The sequence below is a fragment of the Mercenaria mercenaria genome, chromosome 3, assembly GCF_021730395.1.
Source record: "Mercenaria mercenaria strain notata chromosome 3, MADL_Memer_1, whole genome shotgun sequence".
Classification (NCBI taxonomy): domain Eukaryota; kingdom Metazoa; phylum Mollusca; class Bivalvia; order Venerida; family Veneridae; genus Mercenaria; species Mercenaria mercenaria.
In genome coordinates, this window is record NC_069363.1 from 18578797 (window position 1) to 18605391 (window position 26595).

At 34.9% G+C, this 26595-nt stretch overlaps 1 protein-coding gene across 1 annotated transcript; it reads left to right on the forward strand.

Moving 5' to 3' along the window:
- Nucleotides 1–456: 456 nt before the first annotated feature.
- Nucleotides 457–2161, forward strand: LOC123523631 (uncharacterized). The gene is made up of 3 exons (XM_045301287.2): nucleotides 457–588; nucleotides 904–1090; nucleotides 1589–2161. The coding sequence occupies exons 1-3, from the start codon at nucleotides 477–479 to the stop codon at nucleotides 2067–2069; spliced, it is 780 nt and encodes a 259-aa protein (XP_045157222.2). The 5' UTR covers nucleotides 457–476; the 3' UTR covers nucleotides 2070–2161.
- Nucleotides 2162–26595: the final 24434 nt, after the last annotated feature.

The following is a 26595-nucleotide window of genomic DNA, read 5'->3' on the forward strand; positions in this document are numbered from 1 at the left end:
GAATAAAATTTCTATAAGGAGATTTGTTGGAGCATAGAACACAACCAAGAAGAATGATAACATACACAGATTGACAGATTATATATTGAGAGGTAATGGAACAGCCCTAGCGCCCACTAGCAACTGCTTCAGTTGAAAACTAAAATGCAGATATCTGAATGGACTCCATGATTATAATGGACAACTGTCTCTTTCTGTTTATCTATGTCGAGCTTTAAAATTATGTAGTTCGAGGCGCAGCTATGTTGCAGAAAGCACGTATGCCATGGTTTTGCTTCAGCATATCCATATCACAAGCGAAATCAAGAAACCAGTACTGTACTGAACTGTACCCCAACATGTTTCTGTGATTTTTTATCGGCTTATGTCCTTAGTATCCTTCAAGAGTATAATCAGATTAATATAGTGACATAGATAAGACAATGTTAGATAAGACTTTTATAATTATACATAGTTTGCACTTGATAACAGTCAACATGCGGATATTAACAGCATTGGTCATTTGCAGCATTTGGCGGATTTCTACAACAAATGGAACCAACCAAATATCACAGTTGTTGTCGCGAGTGGAAAATGTAGAAAATGCGGGTAACTTTTACATTAATTAAAGTACACGCTTTAAATTAGTTCAATATACCAAATATCTTTAAAGAGTAGAAAAAAATATCTAACTCTTAATAAACTTGTTAAAGATGCTCCATTTGTCAACAATGCGAATACGAATGGTTAAACAGACAACATACACCATGGACACAAGCAAAATCGTTGCGCTGTTTTTTTATGATAAAATGTACTAAGTAAAAGAAAAAGAGAACATGATTACCAATAATGGTAACCATAATTAATGAACCATAACCATCATCCACCTGATATTAAATTCTTCGCGAAAAATTTATTTTGTAGTTAGAAAACGAAATGTTGTTATAGAGGAACAAGAAAACCGAATACGCCGGCTTCAGCTTGAACTGCAAAAAGAACGAACACAACGTCTAGACACACAGGCTAAATTAGAGAATAGGATCAACCAACTAACGCAACGAAATGATAAGCTAGAACGCTGTATCGATGACCAAGATGGACATATCGAACGGTAAAAACCCATATTACAGAAGTAAACAGTAAAACCCATGATTATATCAACATACTCATAGGATTGAATGTTGTTTTTACTTACCATACACAGTCTTCTTGTCAATTATCCATGGATTGTTTCTGTCTTTCACGCACTTGCCAGAAGTCCCAATATAAATTCTATTCATTTAAAAGTAGAAATATCACCTAATCCTGAAATACAGTGTGATAAATTCAATTTACAGTTTTATTAAAACGAATTTAGTACTTTGTCGTATGAAAATTTAACATTGCATGAATAATGATTATATCAATGTTATACATATATTGATATACACTGAAGATTGTCGTTGTATAGCGTACGCTTTTTCTTAATGTACGGCATCGCTTTAGAGTCAGATGACGGAGAAATAAATAAATGTTGTGCAAACAGATATTCTTGATATACGATTTACTGTTGACACAGTTTGCGTATGAACTAATGTAGCGGGTAATTAATTTTTTATTCCTATTATAGATTGATTAACCAATACCAAAGTCAATACGCTGATAGAGAAAAAAGGAAACGCTTTTTAACTAATGGCTTAGAAACAACTGCTTTCCATGCAACCCTTGACCACTATACAGGTTTACAACATGTTCGTGTCGGCTCGACAATTCCCTTCCCAGATGTGAAACTGAACATTGGTGGAGGATACCAGAACACATCAAGCGTGTTTGTTGCTCCACAGGCTGGTGTTTATGTTTTCTCAACGTCAATTATGAGTTTTTGGAATCCCAATGGAGAGTTACACGCGGGCATAATGAAAAATGGCGTGTACCAGGCCGGGGCCTATGTAAATGATATTGGCGGCCCGCCTGAACAGGGCTCAGTCACCATAAGTATGTTATTAGGAGTTGGCGACAGGGTTTGGGTTCAACATGTGGTTCATGATGATGGTACCCTATATGGAGATGGCCTTTCAAGCTTCATGGGATGTTTAATTTTCACCGCGTAAGCACTATCATTTAAGTGACATTAGTTTGTCATAGCATTATGTGTTTGTATACACTTATAAAATATCAGATACGAAATACATCTGAAAGTTCATTTAGCAACTTCATTTCTATCGACCTTTATTAGTTCATAAGCCAGTATTTGACTATCTTTATATTCACTGATTGTTCTAGTAGTTTTGTGAAAATAATATTTTAAACAAGATAAATGAGAAGCTATAGTTAAATCATTAAAACCGCTTCTGGTCGTACAACTTCCCGCAATACGTTACTGTCTTTCTGCTTAGCATATAAACTAGAACTTCCACTTTAGTCCATGAATAGGCTCAATCAACCCAAACCTGCAATATTGTCATTTTTGTCGTGTCGAGTGACCTGTGTAGATTCCACATTCTTATTTTAGTGTCCCGACTTTTGTAGAAGGAAACTATATTCAGTGTTAGATTATCTCAGTAAATGGCAGTGTTAGAAGGGCTAAATATGTGCGCTTGATTTTGAAGTTTGACTGTTCAGTTTTCATTAATAGGTTGTGAGGAATGCTAACTAACCTTGATTCAGATATTTATTTACAAAACGTAGATGATATTTATGAAGAATAGTTATCAATTATTTAAGTTCAACAGGGTTAGATTCAGCATGTATCAGCACTGGTGAGTCATTGATTAGCAAGCTGTTTGAGCTAACTGACAGTCTACAGTGTCGGTCTTATCCTACATGGAAACAGAAGTCGGGACTTCAAAATGTTAAGATACTTTGCAATTTGATACTTTGTAACGATGCATTGATTGTTTCAGTGTAAGATCGAGATACACCAGATGCGATAGTTATATCTCAACCCCCCCCCCCCCCCCCCCCCCCCCCCCCATGCCACACACACACACACACCTGGTGGAGACATCATATTGTTTTTGTCCCATTCGTCCGTCCTTCCGTCACATTTCATGTCCGATCAAAAACTGGAGAACCATTTGACTTAGAACCTTCAAATAACGACCGCATCCAATATTGAGAAACAAACTGCAAATTTCACGATACAAGATGTTGAAAATTACAGATAGAAAAATACACTCACTGGTACATGTATTACGATCATCGCGTCACTAAACCGCTAACATTATTTCATTGTTAGTGATATAAGTGATGCTAGTATATGTGTTTCTATATTCGACTGAAGCGGTATCCACACACTTATACCCTTATGTCCTTTCAGCTTAGTTTGTTTTTCTTTCTGTCATATAAATTTATTTGACGTGATATATGTAAACTGTTGTAGCCATCAGAGCGTTTTGACTTTTGCAGTTATTTGCCTTTGGGGTCACAAGATTAATGCAAACTGGTATGCATCAGCGGGAAACTTACGTTTGGTCATCATCAGGTGGTGGTACAGGTTTGGTTGCATACGTGTAGTAGCGCATTCCACATACTGATCTGGTACGAGGTGTTGGGACGTAAATCTCTTAAACGTCTTTTACGTCGCGATTATATTTGTCAAAACGTCCCCCGTGCTTCATTTATTTTGCTTATGGTTACCTCTGGAAATTTAAATGTTTTAAATCCCAGTGAATTTTGTGTCTGCACTGGCCATTCAAGGCACTAGTCCACTAGATACCAAAATACATGTACTTACAACAACATGAAACTCAAAATCAGTTTTGCCCACCAAAACTTAGCACTGCTGATATATGACATACACCTACCATCGATATTTTCTCTGCAAATCTGGTAAGAAGACGTCGAAAACTCTTCTCTTTTGCCGTAGAATCGACACTGCTAGCAGAATCTTTCACTGTGACATGTGTCTTTTCGTCAGCCATCTTAGTAAACAAAAAAAAAAAAAGAGAAAAAATATTTGCAGAAGAAAATGACATTTTCATAACACACTAAGTCAGACTGGTTTGATTCATATATAATATGAAATTGCAAATTACTGCTATTAAACTAAGCTAGAACACGTTTTCAAGATTCTAATCTCTCTGTAAAAGAATAAATCTGATTTATTACGAGTTATCAATGCTAAGAGCTAAAAAAGGGAAAAATAACTCGTGTCTTGAATCATAAAACATTCACTCGACAGCGTGGTTTCTTTGTACAATTTCACAATAGAATTTTACTCCTAAATATCAACACAAGTCAACAGTTTAATTCTAACGGTTGACTATTGATGTATCACTGAAAATTTACGTTTTGCCTTCTTTTCTTGAACAATACAGACTTTCGATTTTTAATGTTAATCTTTAATACCCATTTAATTGAGAAAGCGTACAAACTATCTAACTGTGCTTGATCTGTTGTAAATAGTACCATATCATCGGCAAATAATAACATATATATGCACAACTGATTGAAGTCACTCTCATGGACTAATGCGGCCGTGTATCTTTTTTTACACATTAAACAAGAAGTATCTTGTACGGCCACATTCGTCAATGCACCTGCATGCAGTCTGTACTTTTACATATGATCGAGTATTTATAAAGCAAAACAAAATGTAGTTTTTAAGATAAAATTTACAGGACACATATTTTACATCATAATTATATTACTCATAATCTAGGAAACTTTGACAAAAAACTAAGACTAAAAAGAAGGGGCCGAAAAGTTTGGAACGAAATGAACATTTTTGAAATCGTCAAGGGATACGAAATGACCAAAATGGGGACGAGTAGACTAGGGAACGAGTTGCCCAGGGGACGAGTTGACTGTAAATCGTTTACGGGAGATCACTCCGTATCAGAGTGGCAGAGTTGGCAGGTGATTCAGGTTTATGACGTAAGCTATTTCCACAAGAATATTGCATTATACTGTCTAATAATACAGCTCAGAGCACATGTACACCTCTTAAGAAAACATTATCTATTTCCATTCGAAAACCTGTGGAATTTTTAAAATAGAAAAAGTGGAAACTCCACAGGTCGCTCAACACGACAAAAACGAAAATGTTGCAGGCTCGGTTTGATTGAGCCTGTTCATGGACGGTAGTGGAAATGCATGCTACCGTCCACGCCCTCTAGCCCCGGGTTGAGCAGAACTCAACATTTACACATGCTACAAGTACAAAAATAATTTAGACATCCGCAGACGTGTTCATACGGCGGTGCACATGGAACCTTCGATGATATGCTTTCATGTAATTCCATGAAAAGCGGCATATGGTCCCCAGTTAAAATAATGGGTTTGCCCTAAACGAGAAAACAATGAGCAGAACTAAATAAACTGGAATTTAGAAAGGGGACCTGAGGTTACGGAGCCTGCATATCACAGGAACTGCCAAAAGACAAAATTAAAAAGCAGGCACCATATCAACGGGGTGATAATAACAATAACCAAAGCTATGAAGCGGAGTATTGGAACCCACCCAGGCGAAATGTCTAGCTTAGAACTAAACATACCAATTTCACGACATAAAAGTCGTGCTGAACGATCTGAGAAGATCGAAATATAACAGCCCGGACGGAAAAATGCAGAGATGTCAAAGGAGACCGTAACACATACGGTGCGGATACTTGCTTGCAAGTAGCCTTCAGAATTGTAACCATTCTAGAACTGACTCCAATTTCTAACAGTTTGTACCATAGAGCTTCTCATACAATAGTGTTGAAAGTTTTTCCATAGTCAACAAACGCACAGTATTGAGTATTTCCGTTATCAATCACTTTTTGAATGATATGTAAAAGAAATATACTTTGAACAGTACTCCTATTATTTCTCAGTCCATATTGAGTATCCGTAAAGCATTTTTCATCTTCAAACCATTCATTTTGAATCAATTTCGTAAAACAAGACAAGGTATCTTTCCTATTGTGCAAATGAGAGAAACTGGCCTATAATTTGAATGGTCTGAATTATCTCCCTTCTTATATATGGGAACAATTATACCCTTGATTTGAAACTTAGAAAATGTTATTTTTTAATAAAATTTTGTCATTTTGTAACATTCTCATTACTATTCATGAATATGTTAATTAGTTAATTAACAAAAAATATGCTACTATTTTAAGGCCAATGTCTTAGCTCTATTTTGGCACCATTTTTATTGTTTTATCACCAAAACTGACCAAGACATGACTGATTATCATCTATCTGGTTGTCCTTTCCAAAACTGAACGGTTGCCATGGAAACAGTGAAATCATATAAAGTTCAAAAGAGTTTTTTCATGGGAACTTCTTTATTTTGAAAGAGTTGTTTCTTTGGTACCTATAAAAAAAGTCTAGGGAGGGGGTGCATGTTAGACGTTATTGGCCCCCGCACTATAAGTTTGGCCGTCGACACTGTTCGGTAGCTTTCGGTCTACTCCGTTATTTTAGGCCGATTCCTTCTTCGCCAATGTATACGTTACATTAATACTTTTGATCATATGGATTAAAGAAATATTGTCAAGTCTAATCTACAGTTATTGAACATAAACTGGAACTAATTGGAACCTAAATATAATCAGAGAACCTTTACAACGGTAATCTCAACTAATACATTATTATAACATGTAATAATCACTTTGCAAAAATAATGTCTACTATCTTATAATCAGATAGAAGCTCGCTTTTATAATACTTTGTTTGATGATCATTATTATGAAACAAAGGTTTCAAATAGTTTTGTGTGTAATCAATTGATGCACATTTATTGTTATGTGTTATGTCGTGCAACTATTCAAAGTTCAGATAACTGAATATGCCACTCTCCTTGGTAGAACTATACATACTCAACTACAAAACGTATTGATTATATACCTGCAATTTATTTTTGTTGATAAAATTTCAGTTATATGCACCCTGTCGCTGTATTTGATGATACCTCTGACGATGGATGAAAATAAACGAAGATACCTACCCGTTTGCACATAGATACCGTCCTCGTTATGTCAATGAACATTTATAAAATTCCCCGCAGCGATTACTTCCCAATACGGTACACAAAATGAACGCAATGGGAGGTACCGCTGTGAGGAGCGTGGTAATTTATAAGAATTAGATGATGAAGTACATCATGTGAAGCCCGATCTTTAGTAGATCTATATGATCAGAATGTTAACTTTTACGATGTAAAGAAGTGAGCGTGGACCGTGTTGACAGTATTTCACCAATATTAAGCTTTTCCTAACAGCCGCCATTCTATTCTCTCGTCTTCTTGAAGTTCTTCTTTTTCTACTTCAGTTTCTTTCTAAAAACGACAAAACTTGTGGACGTACCGTGCACCTGTGCATATGGTAAGACCCTTTCCTTGCTGAAAGGGAATTTGGACCCCCTCTCCTGATCTGCGCATGTATGCGTATAGGGAGATGCTTCGGCTTTGTTCATACTTCAACTTACTCCCCAACTTCAGATTCATAAGCACCATTTGCAATACATGAATTCACAACATGACGACAGACGCCAAAACAGGTAAGATACTATTTTTATAAAGTTTAAGTATCAGACGAGCTGTAATAACTTTGAAATAATATACAAATGGTTACATAGAACAAGCATATAGGATGGATCAAGGATTTTTATCAATGGGGCCCGCCAAACTGCAAAAAGTATATAGTTTCGCCAAAGGTTTTCGTCGTTTTCACTTTTTTCATTTCCCACTATTTTAGGTCCGATTTTCAACATTTTGAGAATTAGTAAATTTCTTGAGGCTTGAATTTTTCCGACAAACCTGCAAACCTACTAGAGGGGGGTAACAATGAAACATTGTTGTTACTGTCAGTCTCCATTTCAATTCGGTCCTGGGTCTCTTTGGTTTATAGATGCGTAGGAATGGGGGGCGGAGGCAAGGGTGCATGTGCCTGGCCAAAATTCGAGTAGCAGACATTAACAAAGGGGAAGGCAAATTTACATCTCCAGTAAGGGAGCGTCACCATGTCTATAGACAATACTTCTATCTGTAGACACCGCTGCAATAAAATATTAGTGGAGCAGCCGAATTCATATCTTCTTGATGCGTGAATATTTTAAACAAGACAAGACAACACGTACTGACAGACTTTGCTGCTTCTGAAGTCGCAATTCAATTGGTAAGTACACACAAGAATGGGTCTATGTGGATGGATCTTGGTAGCAAATTTGAAGAAAATTATGCGAGAAGAAGTTTTCTTCGGATAGGCTGCTTCCAGTAGCTGAAGGGTATAGAAGACCCAAATTTTATCTTTATCTTGGTTGGTGTTTGCATATTATCGCTAAATTTTAGAAAAGGGGTCTGCGTCAATGTAATATTCATTTCAATAACGAGGACGGTATCCGCTCGATTGACAGAAACAACGAGGATGGTATCCTAGTACATCGTCAGAGGTATCCCGTCTTCCAAAAGAAACGCTCTAGTTATACTGTGCTTCCATTTTTTTGTGAAACGAAAGCAATGGCCAACACACAGAATGCCTGCTTTTCATTTTCTTAACAAAAATTTCCTAATTTGATCCTAAATAATACCATTATTTATAATAATAGACAGCATCGCCTTAAAATGTCTTCATTTTCGCGACAAAAAAAATGTATTTTTTCACAGTTATTCATATATGAAATAGAAATTTGACATGGATATAGTTAAGGTATGATCTTACGCATTCAATACTAAAACTTTTCAAATCTTCAGTAAAATACGGAATAAATACACGTTTTAGGTGTGAATATCCAGTACACCTACATGTATATAAATCACACGAGGACGGTATCGCTCACACGAGTAGGTAGCCGAATACCCAGTGTGATATAGTAAACACTTTAAGTGTACAAAATGTACAGAAAAGCTGTTTTCTTCCTTAAATAAATTCTGTCAAAAATACGGCTTGTATTTCACCAGTAAATATGAACAGGCAGAAAAAAATTCCTTAGTGTACCTTTCCGAACTACTTTCATTTAATATGCATGACCTTGCACAGTTCTATAAAAAGTTCACTCACAAACTTCACTCATTTCTATTTTAACATCGACATACATTAAATACTTCGTTCGTTAACAAAACAACAAACAAAAAGGTGAAGGTATATAATAAAAGGGTAATTACAACAATAGCTAGATCACGGATTTGGTGATCGTGGATTTTGCTTGTTCTTTATTTTAAGTATTTGTTTTTAATTATACGTACACACACAAAAATACATTTTACAAAGCCAAAACCAACATGGACTGTTTAAAACAAAGGTCAGTTATCATCACGCAATGAGTTTGCATGGTGTTTAAATACCTGTAATTAAGGAGATTAGAAAATCTCTTCATTAATCACCGATATATTTTGTCCAAATTGAAAATATGCATATTTATATGGTTATAGAAGTACTATTTTCAATATCGCACAGAAAGCTAAACGGTCAAAACTTTAAGGTAAGGTTATAGAACATTTAATACTATGTTAATCACTTACAAATATGAGAGTACACTTATCAATACCAGGAAGTAATAGGAGTATTTGATTAGTACCTGCTGCAGGTGTATTTGTATTTCGACTTAATAGAATTTGTGAAAAGACCCCACGCAGCGATGTGCCAATCGGGAAGTGAGATCACTGTTGTAGCCCATAGCAGTTTGAAACTGAATTTTGAAAGATGCTATATATCAAGCAACTCTTGTTGATTCTTAAATCTATGAAAATTAATGGATATGCTTGCTGGGACTATTACAAAAATAGAGTGTAGGTCAATTACCCGGGATACAGTAATATACATCCGAATTGTTGCTTTTCCTTTGTTTCTAATATAGTACTGGACAAATATTTTTAGATTTTTAAAGCATGATTGCATATATCAATGATCTATTATTCTAAATTATGACCATCGGCCATTGGTTAAAACTAGGTAAGGATTTTGTTCCTTGGTATTTCAAGATAGTTTTAAAGATAGCTATTGCTATGATTTATGGCAGCTGTTTGGTCAGTGTTCACGATAATTACAACCATAGATTTATTTGATTGTTTCCACTGTCGATTCCTTAAGTTAAGGTAGTTCTGCACGTTTGATAAACAGGAAGTGATGGCGTAACGTCATTTATCCGGAAAACGTAAAATAAAGCCTGGGTTCGGCGTACGGAAATGAAAATCATTTTATAGATTAATGACAACCTGTGAGTAAATTTATTACAATTGCACTGTTGCTATCTTTCTTAAATTAAATATGATATTAAAACATCTGACACGTTAATAATCAAAATAATGTCTTAAAATTAGTGTGAAATGTTCGGTTAACTTTAATCATTGTCAAATATCTCAAAAATAAGCACATAGATCTGTACAATTTATTTCACCACAGTATAGGCCGTATGTTTATTTACAAATGTGAGAAGTTTAATAAAAAAAATCTACATTGTAGAAAAAAATTCTATTCGCGAAAATGTTATGAAAGTTATGATTTTCCCATAGACGCTCATTATGAAAAATTGCGTGAGGTCCAACTTTTTCAAATCAGTCAGGCAAAAAATCAAGCTCACGACCCTATCATTTTATTTGCTGAATTTATTAAGTATATTCTGAAGTTTTGAAAAGTCAGAGTCTAATCAAATTCGACACTGTAGAAAAAAATTTCGATCCGAACGTGCAGAACTATCTTTGAAATTTCATTTTCGTTTGATCTGCAACAAAGCCAAACAGCTTTTCCAACTCCACAATTATTTAACTCTGCCAAAATATGAACACATTTCAAGGAATGTCGTCCGTCAATGGTTACATATGATGACATAGAGTCTGAAGGCAAATGGTGGCCTAAAGAATGTATCATTAAAATTCACGCATGATGATACCACGCTTACCCAAGATTCAATGACAGACTATAAAGTGTCTGTAAAACTTCACACTGCTGAAGTAAGCCCTAGTGATTGTGACAACATACAGCTTTTTTCGAAATATGCTAACTGAAAGCAAAATCCCTGTAACATTTCATGAAGCAAAGCAATGGACATAATCTAAAGACTTTAGCCTTTTCAATCTACACGTATATACAATTTAGGACTTAGAGGAAATTATCATTGAGTCATCACGTTATAACGATTGTTAGATATATAATCCAGAATATCAATTATGTGATGTTGATAGCAGGGCTTTTGTTGAAATAACCGTTGAGTCAAGGGGGGTGGGGTGGGGGTAATATCTTTGTTTTTGTAATGCTCGTTGCATTGACTATCAAGAGTTGCAATTACAGTGACGTGAAAAAAAAACTATGTATAGATGGTACAACAATATATACTTCTCTTTGCCGATGATATGGTCATTTTATAGTCATTTTGGGGAAGGTCCCAGCTGAATTATAGTCCCATTTTGACCTTTTACACTTATATAGTAGACGTAAAATTTTAAGCGAGGTATCATTGATTGTTATTCTCAAGAATGGAAAGCTGTTGTAGTTTAGTGGCGCAGTACAAGATTATTACAAACATTTTAAGCAAGATTTAGCTTATGAACCATATTTGGAATGTCGCGATGTCGTGTCGTATTGCCACTCGTCGTGTCGTATCGTGTGTCGTGTGGCATTGTCATGTGTGGTGTCGCGCGTCATTTCGTATTATTATACCCCCCCCCCCCCCCCCCAATCTGACTAAAGTACTTGATCTTCTAAACGAAGATCTGAGAATGACCCATTCACATTCGTCTTCTATATATTTTGGATTTCCAATATTGCTATTTTTATTTTCGCAAATCTATATTTTATTTGAACCAATCAGACGATTTGTTCGAATGTCAAAGAGTAAGAAAAATGTGCAATCAATCCAGGGCTCGAACCCGGGACCCCTCACTTACAGAACAAGTGGCCTATCCACTGAGCTAACCGGCTATATCTGACACCTTACGACATAAGAATTGTAAATATCAAAAATCAAGGCTTACTATAGATTTGCAAACTGTTGTAAGTTAAGCTCTGATTGGCTAGCGAAAGGGTCGTCAGAACGAGGCTATCAATAGCTCGTTCCCAGATCCTAAGCGTAGCGTAATAGGTGATGTACCTTAGTCAGATTGATTATACCCCACTTTTGTCTACAATGATAAAATCCCTTTACCCTTTGTGATACGTGACCAAGCAAAAACGACTGTCAGGTCATGTGACCGATGTCATATAAGGGCAAATAACTGCTTCAATTTTTTAGCCAAATCAGTTGTGATGAAACTCTTCTCCTGAAGTTGTCATTATTTACACAAAAAGTTATGTATGTTACTCAGTGAAATTCTCGATTTACGTCAGATATGCATATATCTTCCGTTAAATACCTACAGTAAGATACAGTGTCTTATAGTATCTGCTATGTACTTTTTACAAGTATACGTTTTGTTTTATGTACATGTATCTGCATGTAAATGTTGCCTTTACAAGGCTGATGCCCATATGGGCCTAGTTCTTAAATAAAATCTGTGAAATGATTGCCTCCCTTGTACACATACAGTAGTGACGTCATTATTCAATGTGTACGCAGACGATTCAGATGACAGTAAGTGTTAGAAAGAAAAACAAAAGAATTAAAAACATTTCTTTTTTCTTACTATATAAATGCCATACCATAAGGATACCGTTAGATGGGGCCTGTGGACATTATAGTTCATCATAAAATTTTACCGTTTCGTTGCGAAATGTATTTGCAAAACGGGTACATGTGACATTGGCCAAAATCGAGTCCCAAATTATCGTTAAAATAGGTAAAAATCGTTCCAAACCATCAATTGTTTAAAGGTGGTAAATAATTTATACCTGAAACTAGGCTAAACATTATTATGTTTCAATTTTTGTTTTATTTAGCTTATGCTCTTTAAGTAAAAGGTACCCTGACTGAAATACAAATTTCCAGAAAGCACTACTTTTAGATACAGTTGTACTTACGTGCATCAAATTAATTTGATAATCTGATGAAAATTATCGGATCAGTAATTGTATTGCAGCCGAAACCGAAAAATATTTTGAAGAAGGGAGACAACTCTCCTAGAACTTTATTGTACAGTAAACAGTTCTAACCTCCTATGAACCGCAAGACTAATAATGCCTAAATACATGTCTCAAATTATACAACAACAAAAAAAAATATGTGAAAATCTAAAAAAAAAAAAAAAAAAAGACATTGAGAAGTGTTTGCAGGATGGCTGTATTATCTTATTCTCTGTTGAAAGTTACACAGGCAGTTTAGTTTAGTTTAAACATATTTTATTGCTCATTCAATATTTACAAGCATATACAACAATTTTTACAAACACAAACAAATAAGCAAATGGGTCGGGCCACAAGTTCTTGCAACATCAGATGACGGCCCTCCCCAACAGATATAACACGAAACAAATTGGCGGGAAAATTAAAGGCTTTGTAAATTTGAAAATGAAATAAAGCATGTATATATTTTATGAGAGAGAGAGAGAGAGAGAGAGAGATGGAGAGATGGTGGATGGGGTCCAGCTCCTTGGGAAGTCAGTCTTATATATAAGACATTCCAGTATTCTCAACATTATGTTCTCATTCATAATATCGTATATTAATGTTTGAATCTTGCAGTCTGTTTTATGTATTTTTGAACCTGTAAGAATATAAAATTATTCTCCTCATCCGTATATCTATCGCTACCACAGAGCAGAGTTTCTAAATTTAGCGGATGAAACATACGAGTATCGCGAAATAAGTTAATTCTTTGAGTTTGGAAATAAGTACAGTTGAAGAAAAAATGTTCTGTGTCCTCATTTGGATGACCAAATTCACACATAGGATTATTACGAAGATGATTACGAAAGAGATCACCATTTAGGTTACTACAATAATTACGCATGCGTGCATGATATACCGAAATTTGTCTGTCACCTGCGCAGTAGTATTTAGGAATGTTGCGCGCTTTAAATTTTGTCTTTAATCTAGTTTTGAAAATATTAATTGATTCCGAGTTTCTTATGTCTAGTTCAAGATTGTTCCAGAGAGAAGTGGCTGACGGAATAAAAGAGGAACTGTATATCTGAGTACGACGGGCTAATGTTTCATAGTCGTTATTATTACGAAGAGGATAGGGAGTAGTTTCAGAAACAGTTGCAGGAAATATATCTGCTAGATAATTTGGCAAGTTTCCTTGTCTTGCTTTATAAACAGTTACAAGTTTTTGAATAGTGCACCTGTCTTTTAATGAAACCCAACCTATTTCCTTCATTAACCGTTCAATTGAGACTGATCTGGTTAAGCCAGTTACAAAAAAAAAAGACATTGAGAAGTGTTTGAAGGATGGCTGTATTATCTTATTCTCTGTTGAAAGTTACACAGGCAGTTCATTTGTCCAACAAAGATAGTGCATTAACAACAAAAGCCAGTTCACTCCACTATTCGAAAATGTTTACCAAGATGTTACAAGGAAATTCATTGATGCAAGCATCAAAGACGCCGCCAAGTGTTGTGTCTGAAGTACATTTATTGCAATATGAGAAATCACCTAATTATTAGTTTGGTTAGTCTGACTGGTTACAAATTATCAACATTAGCACATAATACAATATATGTTATAAACTGTTAAAAGCATGAAAAATAAGCATCATAGAAAAGTATTACCATGCAATACAAATCCTGCAATGACACTGACATTGCGAGTAGGTGGTCCCTTTACATACAAAATTAAAGAACTTATTTCACCAATAAGGTCAGCACCTGTGAAAAGTTCTTATATACAGGAGTATGTGTATGAAGTTTCACGGAAATGCAGTTAGTTGGGAAATGAAGAAATGTTGAAAGATAATTATTTCAAAGGTGTGGTTCACAGAAACCATTATTTTTATTATCATATAATGTAATGAGTGTTTTCTATTCACTGATGAAGTTTCATGGTCCTTAGTCACCAACATTATATATCTCAGAATGCAGATTATACAGTTTCCGTTGCCAAAACAACCAAACATTTTGTCCAAGAAAAGAATGATATAACATGAATACTCTCTATATTGCCCCTATTCACAAAGTAAATGCCATGAATCTTTCTTATATACTTTTGGAATATCATAGAATTATTTTTTTTCTTTTGGACAAACGGTAAACTTGATTCAAATCTAATATTACAAGAAATTTAGCAAGCATAATAACCCACTGCCAAAGTGTAGAAAATGTTTTAATGAAAATCTTTTTTTGCCATTTTTTTTTGTTTATTCACTAAAATCTATCGTGCAATATCGAGGGTCCTTTTACAAACTATTCACTGTGTTCAGTTTATCATTCCGAAACTATTCATTACCATCTTTACAGGGTCCAAAATAAAAGTGTATCCCATATACTCGACACCGCCTCCTGGCGGCGACGAATAAGGTATATTATAAGAGTACAGTATGTGAAAGGGAGAGGGGGTGGAGGGGGGGGGGGGGAGTTGGGAGGAGTATGGTAGGCGCATAGATATGAGGAAATCGAAGAAACAATATATAAGACATAAATTGGTTTAAAGATTGTAAAAAAAATGGAACGGATGGGGTAGGGGTAGCAGTGTATGTGTGTGGTGATAGGGGGGAGGGGATTGGCACGACGATACTAAGAATCAAAATGAGATATGAGAAATATACAGTTTAAAAAGGTATAAAAATTGGAAGTGGGTTTTTGAATGAGGGATACTAAGGATCCAACTGAGATATAAGTAAGAGTAAAAAGTGTAAAATATTTTGGGCTGTGAAAGAGGGGGTGAAATGGTGGGGGTTGTGGGTAATGAGGGAATCTCAGAAACATATGAATGCATGACTATTTTTCCTTCTGAAAACTTCTTTCCATAAAAACAAAATAACAAACAGACTTTGTCTTGCATCCGGTCCTAAGCTGCCCGTGCACATTGTTGTGGAGTGCAAATGAAAGCAGTCTTCAAACACAAATACCGGTCACTTTTCCATTGTATCTAAAAAGTTGCATTTTTCATAGTGACAATTTAATTTATTAAATTAGTTTTAATGTCAGCTAATCAATTTGATAAAAATACATATCGCACTTTTATTTCTTTCGTTTGATGTAGAGCAATCATAAACAACTGAAATATACATTCTTGTATTCTTTGAAAAATCCCCATAATTTCATTTAAGCCGACTGTAAACCCAGAGTTTCGCAGAAGGAGATTGTGTTTAGGTAAACATGTCAGCGTGAACAGCTGCTATATCTTCGCGCTGGGCATCGTTCGATTAATTCTAATTTAGAGAAACTATCCGCTTGGAATGCCATGCCAAACGTGTATTTTTTTATTTATTTTTTTATTTTCATCTTTGTGAATCTTATGCTTTCATTTAACATCATATGACAAACACTTATGCAGCATAGGAACATGTATATATTCATCTGATATTCACACATAGGATTATTTGTTTGTAAATTGCAAATGTCGGGTCACATTTACAGAGCAAAACTTGTACCGGGCACCCCACACTTGGTTATATATGTCATACGTTTTTTAAGATATAAAAGGAAACCGGGTGACCTAGTGAGCTCGTGATAACACGCTTGACTATCTGAGGTCCAAGATTCAAGAGCTATGATAATCTATAAACATCTCTCTCTCTCTTTCTCTCACGCGCACACACACACACACACACACACACACGCACACACACGCACGCACGCACACACATACACACACACACACACTCAGTAGCCTAGCGGTAGAGCGTTCGCTTCGAGTGCGGGAGGTCGTGGGTTCGATCCCCGGCCGCGTCATACCAAAGACGTAAAAATGGTATTAGTAGCTTCCTCACTTGGCGCTCAGCATTAAGAGGATAGTGCTAGGACTGGTCAGCCCGGTGTCAGTATAATGTGACTGGGTGGGGTATCATGCCACGTGTCTACGGCGTGATATTCCAGCGAGGCAGCACTATAAAGTTGGGCATTGTGCTCACTGCTACACACACACACACACTCACTCACTCACCCAGCCACCCACCCTGTCCCTCTGGTTTTGATGAGGTCGCTTTGTGTCTGTACTGGTAGTGACTGTCCGTGCATCTGTAAAGCATCTTTAAAATCTTTGAAATGTATTCTTGTTAACCGTTCGAAATATAGGGGTTAGTACAAAAAAAGCAGATCCAGCGAGTGCTTTTTTTCAGTCTTTCAGACTGCAACTGTGTTAGTGCATTAACCCATTGACAATTTGACAGTTATTTCGATCTAAATTAAAACTCAGCTAATGTTTAATAATTAATTTCTAAAGTACATTCAGCATAAATTTAATGTTGACAGAAAAAAGTTATAAGTAGTTTAAACACTAAATCAAATGAAATCATGTATATGGGGGTAACTTGAAAATTTCACAGTTCAAAATGTTATAAAAACTAGTTTTCTGTTTTGGTAGCGGAAACTGTAGTAGTATACAACAGGCATAAAATTTTATATACTATAACTGAACAGTCTTAATGCAGTACGCAATAACTCATACAAGTAAAATGATCTTAGCCTAAAAGTTGTCTGTTTTTATATTTCCATAAAATAAAAATTTCTAACAATAATTACAAATTCTAAGTACGTATTTACGAGTTGAAAGCTTCGGTTAAGGTGCAGGTCATTTAATATGCAAAACAGAGATCGTTGAGAAATGCACGGAATAACTTCCCAACATGATTCAGACGTGGAGGACGAATTATTTCAGAGACAATGTCTATTATCAAATTGTCACGGAGAACATTCGCCTAGCACAAGGTCATGAGTAAGTTATAAAATATTAATGCAACAGAGAAAAGCGACCCGGCATGCATGTCTAACAGTGTACTAAACGAAAGTATATGTTATGTTTCGGTACAAGTATTTGGTGTAATACGTCACTCAAATTTATACTTCATATATACTTAACATTTTTTCTAACTCCAAGGCTTGTGTTTTATTTTTATCTCTGCCAAACATGGAAAATTGGACACAGTGCTTTATGATTATTCTTCTTTACAAAACTTGTCAAACGATAGTGTTTCGAATTGGTCACCTGTCAGTTAATTATGTGGTATACCACTGTTACTATATTAGCGAGCTACTATTTGTTGCAATTGTGCTCATGTACCACACACACATTACTACTACCCAGCCACCATTCACTTGGTTTATAGTCTTTATTCTTATGGTATATTCTGCATTGTAAGCATATTAAATCTTTGAATGTATATCTTATAAGTTAATATATAAGAAAAAAAAACAGATCAGGAGTGCATTTTTTGTCTTAACGCGTTTAGTCATTAACCCATGCAAATTTACATTATGCGATCTAAATTAAATCTCAGCAAGTAATTTTTCTAAAGTTGTACAAACTTAATTTGTAACGAATAAGTTTTAAGTTCGTTTAAAACTAAATCAATGAAATCGTTATTGGGTAACTTGAAAACACATCTAAAATGTTATAAAAAATTTTAGTTTGTAGGAAACGTGTTTACAGGCATAAAATTTTATGATACTTAAATGAAGTCTTGTTGCAGTACGCATCTCTTATTTAGTGTGTCTGATTTATATCCATAAAATAAAACATCAAAAAGAAATTACCATTTAAGTACGTATTTAGATTTGATGTTTCGTAAACGTCAGTCATTTATATTGCCAGTTTTGAAAATGTCAATATTAAATGATTCAGCTGAGGTTATTCAGAGACGTTATTTCATGAATTTTAACCGAAACTTCCAAAATCTGAGACGTTTACAATATTAACGTTGACACAGACGAAAAGGGCGGCTATGCATGTTAACAGTTATTAACGCAATATATGTTTATTTTCCGTCAAGTATTGCGTAAACGTCAGTCAATATATTAATGTTACTTAATTTTTAATGGTTGTGTTTATTTTTATCTTTACATGAAAATTAAACTTGATATCACGTTACAAAACTTTACATTGTTTCAATTCATACATTATATTATATAATTTATATATTATACAATATTTCAATCTTAAAAATTAAAGATATAATATATATATATATATATATATATATTAATGTAAATACATTGGTAAAAGATTAAAAGGAATAGTTATTAAAATAAGATCATCCTTTCTCAACGTTAAAATCACATTACATACACTATTAAAGGAGAACAATCCCTTTCTCAACACGAAACAAACCTGTCATGACTTTGTTATTTTTGTTTGTTTGTTTGTTTGTTTTGGGTTTAACGCCATTTTTCAACAGTATTTCAGATTTTGTTATTTTATATAACATGTGTGAAAGAGATGCGTTTTCAGAGATTTTTTAAATGCGGACAGTGAGCTTGAATCTCTGATGCTTGCTGGGAAGGCATTCCAAAGCTTTGGAGCTACATGCTTAAAACTTCTGTCACCATACTTTACTGTTCGACTCCTCGGAACAACCAAAGACACTGGGCCATTTGCCGGCCTTAAGTCTCTACGAGGCTTGTACACGTCCAGTATATCGACAATGTACTTGGGAGATTCATTGTGCATGGCTGTGTGTGTAAGTGTCAAGATTTTGAACTCAGTTCGGTGCTGAACCGGAAGCCAATGCAACTCCTTCAAGACTGGTGTGATGTGATTTTATCGCGGAGTCTTGGTTATGATGCGGGCCGCTGTGGTTTGTACACATTGAAGTTTTTGCAGTGTGTCTTTGGAAATTCCATACAGAAGCGAGTTACAGTAGTCATATATGTCAATATAAGGAATCTAATAAACAAAAGAAAGAAGACTGTGTAGTTAGATAAGTTTTTGAGTATAATTATATTCAATAATTTTCTGATACTTCGAAATTTATACAACCAAACTGTATGCAGACATAGGGAATAATGTATATAATAAAGGTTTTAGAATAAATTATAGACCTATAACTTCTCCAGCCTAATAACATAACACAATGTGTCACGAACGACATTGGTGTCAAAGGTTACTAGAACATTAGTACACTATTGAGTTCCTGATTATTATTACGTAATAAATTAAAATGTCTACAATGCATGTTGAGTTATTTTTAAGAGTAAACCGCCAAGACATGATAATGCATTTTGTATGTTAACTAATGAAAATGACATTGTTGCATGCTAATTGACAACAGTATGTTTGTAACGGAAATTGCAATATAATGTCATATTATATGCATGTTATTGATCTTTGCATTAGACCTGTCTCAGCTGGTACAAAAACTCGTCACGAATTTTGTCATTTGTAAAGAACGACAATACACCAAGTGTCATAAGAAAAAAGGAGAGCGGTGATGTCGGTCACTCAAACAGGGGTTCGTGGGTTCCAGCCTCACCGGGGTCACGACCACGCATTCTCATATGGCGCCAGTAATGTTTTTTTTTTTTCAGGAAGTCGTCAAATAAGCATGAAGCTTACATCAAAGGCGAGCTAAAATGAATTAGTATAAATTAAGTGTCATAATCTACACAACGATATCTACACAACGACAACGTTATCTACACAACGTTAGCTATTTGTAAAAGCTAGTCAGCGGCCCGTTTAAAAGTAAAAATCTTTGAAATAAATATACTGGTATACCATCGAGCAGTTGCACGAGTCTGTATGGGTTGATATATTGCAATAGCTGGTTTTCAGCTTGCCAATGTACAGAAAGCAAGGTTAAAAAGCCTGTTCTCAGCTTGCCAATGCACAGAAAACAAGGTTAAAAAGCCTGTTCTTAGCTAGCCAATGCACAGAAAGCAAGGTTAAAAGGCCTGTTCTCAGCTAGCCAATGCACAGAAAGCAAGGTTAAAAGGCCTGTTCTCAGCTAGCCAATGCACAGAAAGCAAGGTTAAAAAGCCTGTTCTGGATTCGAAAGCTTTGTTCCTAGTCGTTTGTTTTTAAACAAAAACCCTGGCGTGATACCAACCCGTCGATAAGCGCTGGAATAACAGATATCGTGAAATATAATTAGTTCTTTCATTAAATAATTTGTCAATACATAATGCGCATTTAACAAAAATGTTTCAAAGCAAACAAAGGGGTACATCGTTGAACTCCTTAAAAAGTAAAAAATAGCAACTGAAAGTATATTTCGTATTATATCCACAGGGGGAGACGATCAAAATCCCCTCCACTGAAAAATGACAGGGTGTTACAAAATCCCCTTCATACTTTTGCAGGTGGTATCATAATCCCCTCTGTGATTTTTACTTATTTCATCAGGTTCAAATACAACTATACACAATTTAAAAGTCTATTGCATAAAGCACGTAAATACAATGCCTTTAGCAAACATAATTTAATTTGGAGCACTGATATCTATATATCTATAATGTTAATCACAGAGGGGATTATGATACCCCCTGCAAAAGTATGTAGGGGATTTTGTAACACCCTGTCATTTTTCAGTGAAGGGGATTTTGATCAAGGGGATTTTGATATACACTCATCCACAGGTACTGTGCGACTGGACATAAAGCCGTCATGTTGACTACCCGCCGTGATTTGACTGTTATTTCTCCTATTTTTATGGTCACCAAATAACCCACAGCTTTGGATCTAAATCTTGACATTTTGAGAAAAAAACTTCAAACAATACCAAACCATAGAAAGAAAGGGTTGATTATCATGCAAATTGAACAACGTATAAAACATGTATATAACTCTACGACCGCCTCGGTAGCCTAGTGGTAGAGCGTCCGCTTCGAGAGCGGGAGGTCTTGGGTTCGATCCCCGGCCGCGTCATACCACAGACGTAAAAATGGTACTAGTAGCTTCCTCGCTTGGCGCTCAGCATTAAGAGGGTAGTGCTAGGACTGGTCAGCCCGGTGTCAGTATAATGTGACTGTGTGGGGTATCATGTCACGTGTCTGCGGCGTGATATTCCAGTGAGGCAGCACTATAAAGTTGGGCATTGTGCACACTGCTACAAGTAGACACCGTCGTTTATATGACTGAAAAATTGTTGAAAAAGACGTTAAACCCGAACACACACACACACACACACACACACACACACACATAACTCTAAAAAAAAAAATGCCAATTTATTGAACCGCAATAAAACTGCATAAAGGTCTGCATAAGCACTGTCACAGTTCAACGCCTTTAAAAACTCACAATTTTCAAAGAATTGTTATATATCTTTTGTTTTGATGCATTATAGCAAAACCGTGTTTTAACGCTATTTATACACGATGGATGGTTATACGTCGGGCACAGCCCTCGTGAAATTATTTCGTACGACGTATTACTGAAGGCATCCTTTTTAAATAAATCTCCCTGCGAAAAAATCTTCTTGAATAGTCCTACTTTTTACATAATCCTTGAGCCAAGAGAGAAAAGGAGTTTTCACAGAAAATGTCAAAGTCAAGATGTAAAAAGAAATAACTCTATATTTAAGATTTCTAATCTCAACAGACTTTGTAAGTCTAGGAAGTCCGGCTAACTGTAAAATGTTTTAAATATTGACTGTCAAGAGGAATTGGCAAATGTAGTTGATACTAAATACCAATTGCAAAATGTTTTATGTAAAATATTGACTATGTTGACTGTCGAACGAAAACTCTGAGATGGCAATTACTAATTGGTGAGGAAACAGTTTCAACCATGTATTTGTATTTCCAAATAATTAAAAGTTACATTCATCACTATAAGTGATATAGTCTTATGCTCAAAGATATATATACAATATTGTCCCCCACCCCTATATTTTGATTCATCAATTAGCTGAAATAATCTTTAATAAACAATTGACATGACTGTCTAAGTAAATTATTACTGGTATGTTTGGAGACACGAAATAAAATATATAGAAATGTGCATGAAAACAGTAATTGACCTTGCAGGCATTGTCCTTGGACGTACGGAACTACTTTGTGGGCGAGTACATTGATTTTCTAACCTTTGATATGGTGATCTGAGTTTCGACCTAAGGTGTCACATCTTTGAATCTGGCCTAGAATTCAGAAGGATAAATATTCTGACTACGTTTTAGGTAGGTTATGTTGGAAATATTGCCTCTGAAACTTTAGCGAGTCTTTCCCATGAATTGTTCTAGTAATCTATTAAAGCGTTAACAAGGCTTTTTATGATTTGATATAGTGACCTAGTTTTTGATCCCAGATTGCACGTAGATCTAGTGGACAAATTGGCATTTGAAATAAGGTTATTTTATGACTTGGCCTAGTAATTTAGTTTTGACCCAGTTTCAAATCGTCCTACATTTTTTTAAACAAACATATTGACCCAGTCGTATTACAATTTGAGCCTCGAGTGTTAAAAGTGAAATTGCTTTCGATAAATGACTACGGAAGTCAGATTGAGAGGGCGAACACTATCACTAACTGTTTTCAAGCACAAGAAAACATTAAAGTATTACGCGGATATTTATTAAACTTCACATCAACTTCGAACTTCATAAAAAAACGCGTGTCTTGCAAGAATATCTGGTTAGTATTTTTGAGGTAAAAGTAAAAGACATTTTCACAAATTGTTTTCTTGCACACACGGTTACTGTTTTGTGTGTGACGTTTTAAATTATTAAAACTTCGCACGAATGTAAAGCATGATGGGAATATGAGTCAGACGTACCTCCAAGGTCACAAACAATGACACGTGTACATGTATATGTCATGCACATTCCGAAGTGGTATATAGCAATATATATGAGAATATACACTGTAGTATTTTTCAAAATTTATTGTGATTGCTATCACCCGTATCATTATTTTCCAAGAAGTGACATGGGTGTGGATGGCAGGTCCCATGATACATAGATTATGGGACCTATACATCCATTTCACGCAAACTACTACCGCTGGCTAAAATTCAGAGGTTTCATTGAGTTATTTATAAAAGTTGTGAATTTTCTAAGATGCTGATGTTTTATAGTTCTATTAGCTTAAATTACAATCTGTTACGACAAGCAATTTAATCTTACTGTGCTATCTATTGATCTCAGATATTCTGAGTATCTTCTTAAACCTGAAATTAATCTACAGTAACGCTCTGAATAACATGCTGCTGATCCACTTAAAATGAAATGAGTAATTTGGGGATTCTCTATCAAGGTTTTCCCAAGTGTTAAGTATTATTTTTGATACATCAATAAAAAAGGGAATGTAATGCATTAATTCCAACTTTAACGACAAGGTGCATGCTTAAGGGGACGCATATTGCTACATTCACAGTTCATATAGCAATGCGGAAGGGGTGCATATTCAAGTAATCGATGGTGGGAAAATAAAAAACATATTCCTAAACTGATATAATACTGATGGACACCTGTAATATTCAGTATTTTGTAGATAAGGATGTGGTACTATGAATGTAATAGGAAAACAGAGGTCTTTGTGAAAGTACATTCAACACAAAATATTAAGCTTTTGTATAAGGAAAAAACAGGTTTTTTACAATAACAGTGTTCCAAATAATGTTGAAGGGATGAGATTTTCTTTCTAACACACCAGGTTTGCTTAAACATGTAAAAATTTAACGCCACGTCTGTTCATCTCGGGATGGACGCCATATTTGTCATTGATAAAAAATGTAAACAAAAAAATCAGAGTGGGATTAGCATTGCAAGGGCATAACATGACATTCTACACAATGAATACCTTAGAACAGATATCTAAGATGCTACACAGGTCAGGCGGGTTAAATGCATAATGTCGATCACTTGAAATTCATCTTGAAAAGGTGGTTAATTTTAGTTTGTTTACATGGTTTTTAATTTTCCCACGACTTCTCGGCGATTCACTGCAAATGTATTACTGCGCCGGACGAAAGGTAACTCTAATAAACAACGGGAGACAACTTAGGTGTCAGCACGTGTACGATTTTTAAAAAAAATGTCGATGAGTATAATTTCTTATCAAATAATGAATCCTAATTAGATATTCGTCTTTAATATTAGAAAATTATTAATTTCTGTGGACATTTGTCAAATAATATTACTTACATTGGACTACTTTGCGCATCAAACTGGTTTCCGCTTCAGTTGTGAGGCACTTCCGTTATACTTTTTGACAACAATAACAAAACACAAAATGAATCAATAAAGTCACTTATAAACCGACTGCTACTTAAATCAGTGTAAGTAAAGTTGTTGTTACAACTTATTTGACCCCGTTTTTTTACGTGAATGACAGCATTCTCGTGCAAACAGAATTATGAAAAGTATGGTGGAGAATTCAAGGACAAATTATAAATGACATTAAACTGAGGATAACTGTATATTCGTCCAGTTTTGATCATTGACATTCCTGCTGTTTATTAGTAACTTTTGTGAACAAGATTAGAATGTTGCTTTTGCACATATACACATTGATTGGACCTCTCAACCAAATTTCATACCTTATTTTTGGGATTTTTAAGACAATACAATTCAAAAGTTTGTTGAATGTGTTTTAATATTTAAGTGCATTGTAGTTCATGAATACCAAGTTAAAAATTAATAATGGCAACATTTCTAGGCTTTTATTGTAAGCCACTACACTTCTGTAACGATAAATGTTTAATGTATTAAGGGGAATATACTCTTTTAGTTTTGTAATGTGGCATTCCTTGACCACCGTATCTTTTCTTATGCACTACCTTGTAAACAAACTAAATAATGCGTTTTAGCTTACATATGCGAAATGAAAAGCAAGACAGTGAACTTATTTCACATTCTTTCTTTAAATTAGAATCTGTAGGACATTGATAAATGTTTGGACAAAGTGAAGCACTATTATTTTCGCACCAAAAAGTCTTAATTGTTGACTTTGAATGTACACAAGAAGTCTTATGTAATTCAACAATAACTTTCTTGTTTCAGTCTTTTTTTCTCATTTTTATTTTAGTGAGCAATCCTTTGTGTACTTATAACAGTTGAAACAGTATTCATTTCATTTACCAAAACCTTGTACTTTTTTGCAGGTAAATTTTATAATACCCCACCCACTTTTTCTAATTTCAAAGTATGCGTCCCCTTAAAAGTCGTCAAAGCTATGAGATTATTCCGTAACTGCACGAAATTTGATTCAGGCGTATTGTCTTGAAAGAATAATAAATACCTTGCTAATATGTTCATGTAAACTGAAAGAAAAAAATTGATCCCAAATGAAAAACTTTATAGAGTAGAATTCAGATACAGACTATGAGTTATTTCAATGTAACATCTAAATATTCTGTACTCGCTATTTAGATGCTGAAAGTAAAACAGGGCATATCTAGGAAACTGGGGATATAACTTGAGTGAATTATGTCCGATGATGATATTGGACAACAGTTAAAGCCCGAGTCAAATCAATCTAGATAATAATAATAACCGTTACAAGAGTTTTCCAGGAGCATCTCTTTTCTAAAAGTATTTATTTATATAGAAAGAAACATTAATAAAATGAATATTTTAACAATAACTTTTAGTAATTTGAAGTACTTAGAAATCATGTTTTGTTAAATTTAAAGTATAATCTTAAAATAGAGGATGGAAGGAAATGAGTCACATAATTTCGTCTCTTATAGATTTTTTCCGAAAATAAAGTATCAAAGAAAAGGAATAAATCCCTGGTTGAATGTGCGAACACGGATATCTCTCTCTGGTTAGGTAACACCCAAAATGTTACTTTCGAGACAGATAATTACTCTGCTATTATATCCAGTGACAAGTTCGTGTAACTACGTCTGATAATTCTAGTGAAATCAGATATTAATTCTACATCATTTCGTCCATTTAGTGATGAATACCACAGATACTTCTGGTCAGGACCCCGATTTAGAGCTATAGCCAGTTGCTATAGC